This window comes from Geotrypetes seraphini, chromosome 1 (genome assembly GCF_902459505.1).
Source record: "Geotrypetes seraphini chromosome 1, aGeoSer1.1, whole genome shotgun sequence".
NCBI lineage: Eukaryota > Metazoa > Chordata > Amphibia > Gymnophiona > Dermophiidae > Geotrypetes > Geotrypetes seraphini.
This window is the reverse complement of record NC_047084.1, coordinates 208,445,444-208,458,045: the sequence shown is the minus strand read 5'-3', so window position 1 is coordinate 208,458,045 and position 12,602 is coordinate 208,445,444. Positions and strand designations below refer to the sequence as shown.

General features: G+C 41.2%; 1 protein-coding gene across 1 annotated transcript in view; it reads right to left on the bottom strand.

Moving 5' to 3' along the window:
* PPAT (phosphoribosyl pyrophosphate amidotransferase) overlaps window positions 1-12,602 on the bottom strand; it is a 68,339-nt gene that overhangs the window by 53,799 nt on the left and 1,938 nt on the right. The window contains exon 2 of the mRNA XM_033944528.1: window positions 2,049-2,115. Coding sequence (XP_033800419.1) covers window positions 2,049-2,115 — 67 coding nt within the window. The remainder of the gene's footprint in view (window positions 1-2,048; window positions 2,116-12,602) is intronic.

Sequence of the window (12,602 nt, the reverse complement as noted above, 5' to 3'; positions counted from 1 at the left end):
TTCCACTGCAGGTGATCGAGGCCAGCAGTGTACCAGATTTTAAGAGAAGATGGGATAGGCATGTGGAATCTCTTGGGGGGTGAAGTTGGGGGGTGGGTCATTAGAGTGGGCAGACTTGGGCCGAGGCCCTTTTCTGCCGTCATTTTCTATGTTTCTATGTAACAAAAATGCAGTTGCAAAAAGTTGGAACTTAAATAATTTTTGTAAAATTCAATCAGTTAGCACACAACCTCAAATGGTCAGAAAAACCATTCTACAGCTTCACTCCCGTAATAGCAACAGTAGAAGCTCTGGTATCAGCATAATGAGCTTTCAACATCCTATCCTATCTCAATCATTAAAGAATTAATGAATTAAAGATTAATCATTAAAGATTAAAGAATCGGAGAGAGCGAGACCAGAAGGCTTTGAGCATGCGCAAATGCTCAAAGCCCAGTCCAGCCCAGCCCAGGCGAGGGAGGATCTTCGGGCACTGGCACTGTGCATTGGTGCTGGTGCCGGTGCCCAATCGGGGTAAGCGATGTCTTTGCGGTGCTGGGAAGGATGTAGCATCGCGGGGGAGGGGGGTGACACGAGCGGGGGGGAGGATGCTGGTTCGCAGGGGGGATGCCGGATCACAATGAAAAAAAAAAAATTGTATAACGCGCTCACACATATAACGCGCATGGTTATGCTCGGTTTGTAAAATTGTGTATAACGCGCGCGTTATATGCGTGAAAATACGGTAGTTGTTACTTTTCCCTTAATTCTTAAAGTTCATTTTTCAGGGAAGGGGGGATTTTATATAAAGTAATTTAATTATTATTATGAAGGGGTGGGAAGGGAGGGAGATAAGATTTTATGATTGGTATTATTGCTGAATATTAAGTGATATTCTCAATGTGCAAATGTGTTTATGTATTATCACACTTATTGTACGTATAAAAATGAATAAAGATTTACCAAAAAAAAACCCAAACAACCCCCCAAAAAAACAAACTGTTTGCAGAAAAAGAAAGGTACTTGTCAAAATGATTAGATGGAAGTGTAGTGGTGAATGTGAAGGGGCTGATCTCATTCTTCACTCAGAGCCAAATCTACAAACCAAGAATACTCGCCATGCTTTTCCCCAAGACTCTCAACTCACAAATTACGGGAACAGCAACCCTGCTCATGTTTCAAGTTTATGCTGATTCAATTATCTTTTAGTGCTCTGTTAAGTCCAGGACATACTAGGAGCCTTGGAATTAAGTCATCACAGTGCCATGTGCAACCTCAGTTCTGACTCGGCTCACTTGACTGCTGCCCAAACAGCAGAAGTGACTGAACATGATAGCTACCTCAGGGCGTAATTCGGAGCCACCATGAGAAATTCTGATGTACTAATGGATTTTCTCTGTCTTTTTTTTTTTTTTTTGGGGGGGGAAGGGACCTGTACCTGGCCTTTAATAGACATTCATTTTATTTACCCAATTACTTGTATAATTATATACTGGAAAATTATGGATTAAAAAAGTTAGGTACATTACATCAACTGGTTTACCTTTATCCACATTTTTTTCACACCTTCAAAGAATCAAGCAAATTAGAGAGGCACATTCTCCCTTGGCTGAACCCATGCTGACTCTGTTCCATTAAATTGTATTTGTCTATGTGTTCCAGAATTTTATTTTTTTTATAATTGTTTCCACTATTTTGCCTGGCATTGACATCAGACTTATATCTCCCCTGGAACCCTCATATCCCAGCAAGGATATGAGGTGGCAAAACATGCCAGTCACATCCAGTCATCTGTCCCAGAAGCATGTTCAGTAGAGTCCCCCTCACCAGACAGGTGTTTTCAGAACACACCCAGTTAATCTGGTTTTCGAGATATTCACAATGACCATGCAAGAGATCTGGAGCCAGTGTATGTAATTCTCCTTCATGCATATTCATTGTAGATATTCTGAAAACCAGGATTGACTGAATTTAGAACTGCTGCCTTAAGATAACAGAACAATACAAGTTCAAATACATAACTTGGTTTTTGGGCTTAAAATGACTAAGTGAAGTTGAGACATCTTTACCTTATGCATTTTAAATGCTGGCAAAGCCTCTCCATCGCTGGTCACAATACCAGCACTCTCCTGACCTCTGAAAGAAAAACAAATGTTTCATTATAATAAGCACACACAGGGACTCAAGAAACATCCTCCATTACATATGTCTAGATTTTATTTGTAATGTAATGTAATGTAATTTATTTCTTATATACCGCTAAACTCCGTTAGGATTCTAAGCGGTTTACAGAAAAATAGACAATAGGGTGCATTAAAATTATAAGTAAAATAGGTACTTAGAAATTCCCTTACTGTCCCGAAGGCTCACAATCTAACTAAAGTACCTGGAAAAATGACAATTAGTAGAGTAATGAAGAAATAAAATAGAGAATAGATGAGAAAAATAAGAAAATAAACATTCTAATAAGACTACAATGATCTAAAGGACTTTGAAAGGTTGAAAAAAGAGGGGATATAAGAATAGATGCAGAGGGAGAACCGTTGAAGCAATAGAATTCTGGGGAAATTTAAATGAAATTTGAATGATAAAATAAAACAAAATAAGTGGTAAAACAATAAGTGAGATTAAAAAATATATCATAAACTAAAAAGAATTGAAAATAAAATCAAAACAGTCAAAACTGAAGTCCAGCTTTTTTTTTTTTTTTTAAGATTTTATTTGTGATTCAATATTGATCAAATAAGATGCATCCCATACCAGGGTGGATAAAAATCACTGATTTTTTAAAAATCTGATATTTTAACAATTTAAATTGGATTTTTTTAAATAAAATGTTTTGAGCAATAATCTAAAGATAGTTTTCTATTTAAGATGTACAGTATTATAGTCCAAAAGTTATTCATCATAAAATAAGGATTAGTTTTTAATTAATCCAATCTAATCTAATCTACTCTACAATTTGTGAGTCGCTCTATGCCTAAGCAGGTTCAAGGCAACGTACAATTCAAGTGAAGGTAGAAGCAAGAGAGAGGGGAGTGGAGAAGGGAGAATAGTCATCACCCACAACTGTGGAATTCCCTCCCAATATACTTAAGGGAGGAACGTCTTATTGATAAGTTTAAAATCAAGTTAAAATGCTTTTAAATCACACCTAGATTTTTTTGTTGTTGTTTCCTTCCCTATTGTTTTATCCATAATCGTCTCATTTAGTATCTTATATTGTAGTTCTTCCCCTACTTCCCTTTCGGGTCGGTTTATGTTTAGTAAGTGATCTATGTTACTGACACTGTCTCCCCCGTATTTGGTGATGTATTACTTTTTTAGGCTTGTTCATCGCTTTGTATTAAGATTAAGTGATTCATCAAATTTTAATAAAACTTGAATAGTTTTCTGAACAGGTGATAAAAGGAGAATTCACGGCACAATTTACATTGGATGGAAATAAGATCGCAGAGTCATAACAAGCTACTGACTGTCAATGGAGTATATTGCTTCGAAGAGAAGAGTCTTCAGTTTTTTTTCCAAAATTTGAGATAGCAGGGATCGGTTTTGATAGCTGTCAGGAGGCTGTTCCAGGTCTTTACGTCAATGTAGGTGATAAGTGTGCTGAATATACGCATGTATTTTATTCCTTTAGGAGACAGAAGGATAAGAAGGAGTTTCTTGATGTTTTTGGTTGAGTTGGATAAAGAATTGGTGAAAAGGTTTATGAGAGGCGCAGCTGAGCTTGCAAACAAGATATGGTACATTATGCAGGATATTTTGAATTTAATGTGTGCAGTGATAGGTAGCCAGTGGCGTTTGTTGAAGTAGGGCAAAATGGAGTCATATTTTTTCAGTCTAGCCGTATTGCTGTGTTTTGAATCAACTGAAGTTTCCGGGCGAGGGCAATGTTTGTACCTGCATAAAGTGAGTTACAATAGTCCAGTTAAGACAGAATTAACATCTGTATCACTATCACAAAGTGATGCCTGTGGAAGAAGGGTCTGATCAGTCAGCGTTGTCCCATGCTGTAGAAGGCTTTCCTCCGTATGATGGAGATCTGATGTTCATAGGAGAGAGTTGAGTCTAGTTAAGTAGAATGAGACCATCTGTTCATGCAATGTTTACATATTTTTTGTAAATGAATTCCATATAAGTCAATTCGAATATAAGTCGAAACCCCCATTTTTCCCCCCCAAAAGGAAGAAAAATGATTGACTCAAATATAAGACAGGGGCTTAATATTCAAGTGCCATGCCCTGCCAGGATCTGCACCTTGTCCCCTCCCTCACGCCCTCCCCTGCCAGACTCTGCACCTAGCCTCCTCCCCTGCTAAGCTCTGCACCCAGCCCTCTTCCCTTCCTTTCCAGGCTCTGCACCCAGGCCCCCTTACTCCCTGCCCTAACAGGCTCTGTACCCAGCCACCCCCCTCACTCCCTGCCAAGCTCTGTCTCCACCCAGCCCTCTTCCCTCCCTGCCCTACCAGGCTCTGTACCCAGCCCCCCTTACTCCATGCCAGGCTTGGTACCCAGCCTCCCTCTCTCCATGCTAGGCTTTGCACCATGCCTCACCTTCCTACCCTGCACCCCCTCTGGTGGTCTAGTGGTAGGCCAGGACAGGAGGGATACTTCATGTCTCCCGGTCGACTAATTTTTTTTTTTAACCACTTTTTAAACTAACCCCTCCCCCCCTGTGCTTATTTGCGCCGTTTTTAATCCCTGAGAACTGGCAGTGGCACGAAAAGCTCAGCCCTGTCAGGTGCACCGCTGGGCTCGAAATGGGAAACAGGGATGGAGAGGCACAGCAAGATCGCTCCTGCCCCGTACACCGCTGGACCACCAGGGATTAAAAACGGCACAAAAGGTAAGCGCACACGCGGGGGAGTGGGGGGCTTAGTGGGGTTTTTTTTTTTAAAAGTTAGTCGGCCGGGACAGGAGACAGGAGGCATCCCTCCTGTCCTGGTCTCCCGTATTGTCCGGGAGGGGATTGGGTCTTCACTGATGACCCAAATATAGGACGAGACCCCCTTTTTTGGGTCCTTTTTTTGGCCCAGAAATCTCATCCTATACTCAAGTGTATATGGTAATCTATTCATAATGTCATAGGCAATTTTTCTATCTAGAAAATATCACAGATGTTTGGTTCTGCATTTCTCAAAACCATTAATTTGGGTCTGCAGAGAACATGCTTCTTCACACATGTAATTAAACTCTGGAATTTGTAGCTGGAGAATGTGGTGAAATGTTAGCTTAGCAGGGTTTAAAAAAGGCTTGGATAATTTCCTAAGAGAGAAGTCCATAGGTCATTACTGAGATGGCTTGGGGAAATCCACTGCTTATTCCTACAATAAGCAGCATTAAATCTATTTTACTACTTGGGATCTAGCTAGGTACTTGGGACCTGAGTTGGCCAGTGTTGGAAACAGGATACTGGGCTTGATGGACCTTCAGTCTGTCCCAGTATGACAATTCTTATGTTCTTCACTGCAAAAATGCTATAAAATATACAGAGTTGAGAAAAAGACCTTAGCCCCATTGTTACTTTGCAAATCGATGTACATAGAATCTAATCTAATCTTTAGGTTTGTATACCGCATCTTCTCCACGTTCGTAGAGCTCGGCACGGTTTACAGGAGATGTAATAGGAAGAAACTACAATAAAGGGTTAGAGGTCGAAGAATGAAGAATATTTAGAGGACTAGAATCAACCCCTTACCTCTTAAGTACTATGGACCATATTCTATAAATGGCGCCTTAAATGCAAAACGGCGTCAGTTTACCACACCCAACACTGGAAGTGGCACTAAGCGCCATAAAGCACCTCCGTAGGTGCAATTCACATTAAAAGGTAGGCCTATATTTCCAGCATCTACCTTTCCCAAAGGCATGATTCTATAAACGACGCAGTCATGTGATTGACAGCTACGTTTAAGTCGGCCGCCAACAACAGCATCGTTTATAGAATCCAGGCCTAAGTTTATATATATGCACAAGGAGCTAAACATGAGGAAGGAGGAGCAAGCAGTAAAATTTAAAATGAAACCTTTTGAACAGAATACCCCACAAGTCTTGGGATGTTTGTGTGTAGAGCCTAAAGTTTATCGTATTATTCTCTCCTTGGAGCAGAAACCCTATAAAGCCGAACTGACATATAATGCCTTTAGAAAACTCATAAAAACTACCCTATTCGACAGATACATCACCTAAACAGAACCTCACCGAGTACTCTGTTTCTTTTCACAATGACCTCTGAAATCCTAATTCTTGCTGTTTCTGAACCTCTAATTGTAATTTTTTCCTTTTTTCAGGAAAGCAGTGATTTTTCTTTACATGTCCGCTCCGAAATTCTTAGCAAACATAATATTTTGTAATTTTGATTTCTAATAATCTCTGTACTCTGTACTCCTTCTACATATTGTAAATCGCTGAATGTCCAGCTCTCTTGAATGTAAACCGCCTAGAAGTCGCAAGCAGTGTTCCCTCTAAGCGGGCGGGTGTTGTGAGCAAACTTTTTTCACTGTGAGCTAAAAATATCGGGCGCCAGCAAGTTATGAGCCAAATAAATATGTTGTCAAAGTTGCTGATACATGAGGACGAGGTATTCAAAGGAATTTTAGGCCTACACGCTAAATTAAATAACGTTAAATAATATTTTTAAGAACACAGAAATTGTAGGGATGAAATGATATCTTAATAAATGTTTTACAACAAATGTAGTTATGTCTGTTACATCCATATGTGTAAACTGTAAATTAAAACAGTCCAGAAGACAATACGTTTGATGCTTTCAATTTCTAGACCAGTGTTTTTCAACCTTTTTTGGGCAAAGGCACACTTGTTTCATGAAAAAAATCACGAGGCACACCACCATTAGAAAATGTTAAAAAATTTAACTCTCTGCCTATATTGACTATATATAAAGTAATTCTCTTGAATAGGAATCAAATAAACACAAAGAAAGTATTTTATAATTACTTTATTATGAAATAAAAATTATAAAAATTATAAAATACTTTATTCAGTGCGAAACCTGGGCCTGTTTGGCTGAACACAAAGCTGATATTCTGGCTGGAATGGAAGAAAGACACACACGTAGCTCTTCGTCAACAGCTCTCAGTCTCTCTCTGTATTTGGTTTTTATAGCATACAAAAATAGACAAATATACCCTCCATCCTTTTTATTAAACCACAATAGCAGTTTTTAGCGCAGGGAGCTGCGCTGAATGCCCAGCACTGCTCTTGACGCTCATAGGCTCCCTGCGCTAAAAACCACTATTGCGGTTTAGTAAAAGGGGACCATATTGTAAAATATAGACAGCAGATATAAATTCAGAACTGTGCATAGTAAGTGAAGGGAAGTTTTCATCTCTGGGAATTTACCCAGTTAACTATTAAGTTATTTGGGCAAATTCCTTTGAAAACTGTGGTAATACTGCCTCCACTTTGCTAAATTTAAAATAAAATCATTTTTCCTACCTTGTCTGGTGATTTCTGGTTGCACTTTCTTCTTCTGACTGTGCATCCAATCTTTCTTCCCTTCTATCAGCCTGTATGCTTTCTCTCCTCCACACCTCATTCCCTCCCCCAACTTTTTCTTCCTCTCTCCCTGACCTTTCTTTCTTTTTTTCTGTTTCTCTTCTTTCCTTCTGTTTCCCTGCCTGCCCCCTTTCTTTCTTTCTCCCAGCCTCCTGTCCAGCAGTAACTCTCTTCCCTTCCTCCCCTCCCAGCAGCATCTCTCCGTCTCCCTCTCCAGTAGCAGCTGTCCCTTTTTTTTCCTTGCCCAGCAGCTTCCCAGATTCCTTTCCCTCCTCCCCTCCCAGAAGCATCTCTCCTTCTTCTCCCTCTCCAGTAGCAGCTGTCCTTTTTTTCCCTGGCCCAGCAGCTTCCCAGATTCCTTTCCCTCCTCCCCTCCCAGAAGCATCTCTCCGTCTCCTTCTCCCTCTCCAGTAGCAGCTGTCCCTTTTTTTCCTAGCCCAGCAGCTTCCCAGATTCCTTTCCCTCCTCCCCTCCCAGAAGCATCTCTCCTTCTTCTCCTTATCCAGTAGCAGCTGTCCCTTTTTTTCCTTGCCCAGCAGCTTCCCAGATTCCTTTCCCTCCTCCCCTCCCAGAAGCATCTCTCCTTCTTCTCCCTCTCCAGTAGCAGCTGTCCTTTTTTTTCCTGGCCCAGCAGCTTCCCAGATTCCTTTCCCTCCTCCCCTCCCAGATGCATCTCTCCTTCTCCTTCTCCCTCTCCAGTAGCAGCTGTCCCTTTTTTTTTCCTGGCCCAGCAGCTTCCCAGATTCCTTTCCCTCCTCCCCTCCCAGAAGCATCTCTCCTTCTCCCTTTCCAGTAGCAGCTGTCCCTTTTTTCCCCTGCCCAGCAGCTTCCCAGACTGATAGTGGTTTTCTCCCCTCCCAGCAGCTCTTCTTACTTCCCAGCGCAGCGATTCACGAAGGCAGCCTCGGGTCCTTTGTTGTGTCGCGCCGCCTCTGAGGAAAGAGGAAGTTGCATCATCAGAGGCAGCCGCGACTCAGCAAAAGCCCCGAGGCTGCCTTCGTGAATCGCTGCGCTGGGAAGTAAAGGAGAGCTGCAGAGAGGGGAGAAAGCCACTGTCGGAGGCTCCCCAAGATCTCTCCGGCCCAGCGCACGCTTCCGATGCTGATCTTGCAGAAGTTCAAATGAGTCAATCTTGCCGGTCCTGCGCTGTGACGAGAAACTTGTGCGCTGCGACCTAATATTTTGTGCGCCAGCGCACGCCAGTGCAGCTTAGCGGGTTATTACTAAAATGGCAGCAGACCGTAAATAGATGCAGTAAGGTTGCGTTCAAGGAGAAATAATTTCTTGTTGTCAATGGTTTTGTTTTCTATTTCTTGGGCATAGTAATTTTTCTTGGCCTCCGCAATATTAAATTTTTACTTGTTGATCGCCGTCCTCCATTTTGTCTTGTGGTCATGCATCTTGCTTTTCTGTCATGGTCTTTCTAATCTCCGGCAGGTTTGCTTTTCTTTTCTCAATGATTTTGTGACCCACGAGGAGGGTTTGTTGCATTTTACGTTGTAGTGGTTTATCGGGGCGAGAGAATCTAGGGTGTTCGTGAGTAGTTTATTTCAGGTTGATAGCATTGCGTTTGCTAAGTCGGTTAGAGAAGCAGCGACTTTGCTCCAGAATTGGGTAGGAATTATTCACCTCTTACCGGTTTATTAGAGTAGGATGAATTGCTGGTTGTGCTTGCCAAGTGGAGCTGTAGGTGAATGAAAGAAGATAGTGGTCTGACCAGGGAACAGGAGACTAGTTAGTATCGATGATGAGTAGGGAGGTGAGGCGGCAACGAAGTTGAGGGTATGGCCTAGAGCAGTGGTTCCCAACCCTGTCCTGGAAGACTGCCAGCCAGTCAGGTTTTCAGGCTAGCCCTAATGAATATGCATGGAGCAAATTTGCATACCTGTCACTTCCATTATATGCAAATCTTTCTTATGCATATTCATTAGGGCTATCCCAAAAACCCGACGGGCTGGTGGTCCTCCAGGACAGGGTTGGGAACCATTGGCCTAGAGAATGACATGGTGACTGTTTCCTGCGGCTAGCTGTGGGTAACCCACAGGAACAAGCCCCCCCAAAACAAACAAAAAAACGATTGGTTGCTGCAGGTACAGGGACAAGGCCATTCACCGCTGAACATAGGGAATAAGACATACACAGAGATAGAAGATGGATGGTGAGCTTGGAGAAAGAAGAAATGTCAAATGGTCAGGAGACCCTGGCAAGTGAGTTAAAAGAAGACAAAGAAAACAGAGACCAGTGCCTGAGACCAACATGATTTGAAGAATAAAATGCCGAGACAATAAAAAGGTAGAAAAAAAATATTTTTATTTTCTATTTTGTGATTAAAATATATCAGATTTGAAATATGTATCCTGCTGGTGTTAGACATAATTGGGGACTGCAAAGCCCAGGCTGTGCTTCTTTAGCTTCCAGCTGTTAGGGCTCTCTCTGACCAGGGGGTAGTTGCCCTAGTTGCACTCCCCTAACCCTATTCCTGCCATGTGCGACTGAAGTATTGTTAGTTTGATTTTTCTATATAGCTTTCTGTAGTAATTTGACTTCAATTTTCTCGATAGTGGAGGGGATATTTGTGAGGGGGAGGAGACACAGGGACTTTGTTGATCCTTGTTTTGTATTTGTGTTTTTTTGCTCACAACTAGAGAATGACCAAGGAAAAAATTAATCTGCTTCATCAGGGGATAATTTACATGTCATGTGGGATGGATGTTTAGCGGCACGAGTGGATCCCTGATGAAGCGGCAGCGAAACATGTCCGGTAAGATAAGAGGAGTTAAGTTTAGGTGGGGTATGTACATTAGTACAATAGAGAGAGGTTTTTGTAACGTTATGAATACTTTGTAATTTTGTTCTAGAGTGGATTCCTGACGAAGCGGCAGTGAAACATGTCGGGTCCACCCGCTTAAGCATTTAAGCACTTATGAAGATAAGTACTATATCTCATTAGCTTTTTAATAAATTTAAGAGATTCACAAAATGCAGTAATGTAATGAGTAAATTAGTAGAAAATTGAGCCTTGACCAGTGAGGAGTTCACACTCATTTCTCCCCGTTAAAAATATTACCTATATGGGACGGAGGAGGGGTGTTTCTGAGGTCTTTGGCAGGAGTAAAGTGAACTAGATGAAACAAGAACATTTGAATGTGCAGGTGGAAAGAAGAGTATAAACATACATTTTGGAACTAGTTTCATTTTTGTGGGTTTGATCATAGTTCCAAAGAAAAAAAGTTGTGCCTTCACTGATTGTTTAAAGTATAGGCACTATCTTTGAATGATTAGTTAAAAACATTTAAAAATATTTATTTATTAAAAAATTTTAAAATGATAAAAATTTTAAAAAGTGTGTATACTGACTTGGTTTCGGGCCAACGATTGAGACATTGACCTGCAAGCACATCTAGCAGTCTACTGCCTGACATTTAGGTCTCCGAGGCCCATTCCTAGTGTCAGATAAAATTTTTTGGTGCAGATCTCTTTGGGTGTTTTTGGATTTTGAATTATTTATTTAAACTCCCTATTTTGTATTTGGATTTTTAGAAAAAATGAATCACCATTCCCTCCCCGTCAGCTCAGCCCCATCCCCACGAGCTCAGTCCCCATCCCTGCCCCGTCCCCGCCCTGAAAAAAGGCAGATCCCATCCACACAAGCCTCGAATAGTTATGATTTTATACTGAACTTATTTTATGAAAGTATAAAAAGAGACAATATTCTGTACAATTGTCATTTTATAAACACAAATAATACAGAGTAAGGATCAACAAAACCCCTGTCTCCCCTCCCTTTCACAAATATCCCCTCCACTATTGTGAAAACTGAACAAACCAGATTACTACAGAATGCTACATAGAAAAATCAAGTTAACAGAATATTTCAGTCACACATGGCAGGAATAGTGTTAGGGGAGTGCAACTAGGGGGTCAGAGAGCATGAACCCTAAGCCAGCTGTAAGCTAAAGAAGCATAGCCTGGGCTTTTCCATCCCCAGTTATGTCTAATACCAGCTCTAGCAGGATACATATTTCAAATCTGAAATATTCTAATCACAAAATATAAAATAAATTAATTTATTACTGACTTTTGTTGTTTAGTAATTTTATTCTTCAAATCACATTGGCCTTGGTTTGGTTTTAGGTTCTTTCTGTCTTCATTGTGGCATGGCTGGCTCCTGAAGGTAAAATAGGCACAAGAAGAGCTGGGGAGGAGATGCTGAGTCTAACAAGGGTGCAATTTTTTTACCACAGGAGCAAGACTTTTCACTGCTCCCACGGGCTGGTAAAAGGCCTTGCCCCCAATCCCGCAAGGTGGTGAAAGGTCTTGCCCCATTCCTTTGGTAAACCAGTTGCAAATGTCTCCTTTCCTGCGGATTTACTGCGGTCCAAGTGTCATTCTCTACTCACAACTACACTCTTGAATAATTATGTTGAAGATGCTTCTTTGCCTTCTACTTCACTTCCTTTCTTCCTCTTCAAATCTTTTTAATTCAATTCCAAAGAACACAATAGATAGAACACACTTAAATCCCTAATACAGAACTATAGTAATCATGCATTAGCAGAAAAAAATTGGATCGAGAACACAGCAAAGAGGCGGCATGACCTGGTTCAAGGGAGAAGCAAGTCAATACTGTATAACTCATAGGAACACATTAATTATGCTTCTGTGCAAGTAACTGTAGCAGCTTACAACTAAGCAGAAACAGAATAGAGGAATAACCAAGGGATTAGAGTGGGGGGGGGGAGGGGGAGGGGGTGTCAGAAGAACTAGAACCAGAGTAGTCTGAGTTCAAACACCACTGATATCTTCTGTAACTGTGAGTAAGTCACATGAGCCTTATTTTCCACCTAAGGAAACCGAGTCTATATACTAAAGATTTTGTCCCATTTAAACAGGAAAAATGTTTACTAAATAGGGCTTTTAGATTGTAAGTAGAGAATGACACAGTGACAAAATTCATCACTGTTCCCGTCTCCGCGGATAACCGCGGGAAATAATCCCTTGTCATTTTCTAGTGTCTATTTCAACCTCAGTTCTTCTATACCAGCATTCTTCAAAGCAAAGCTTGAGGTTCAGTGGTTGTGTCCAATTATACTCTGATTCTTC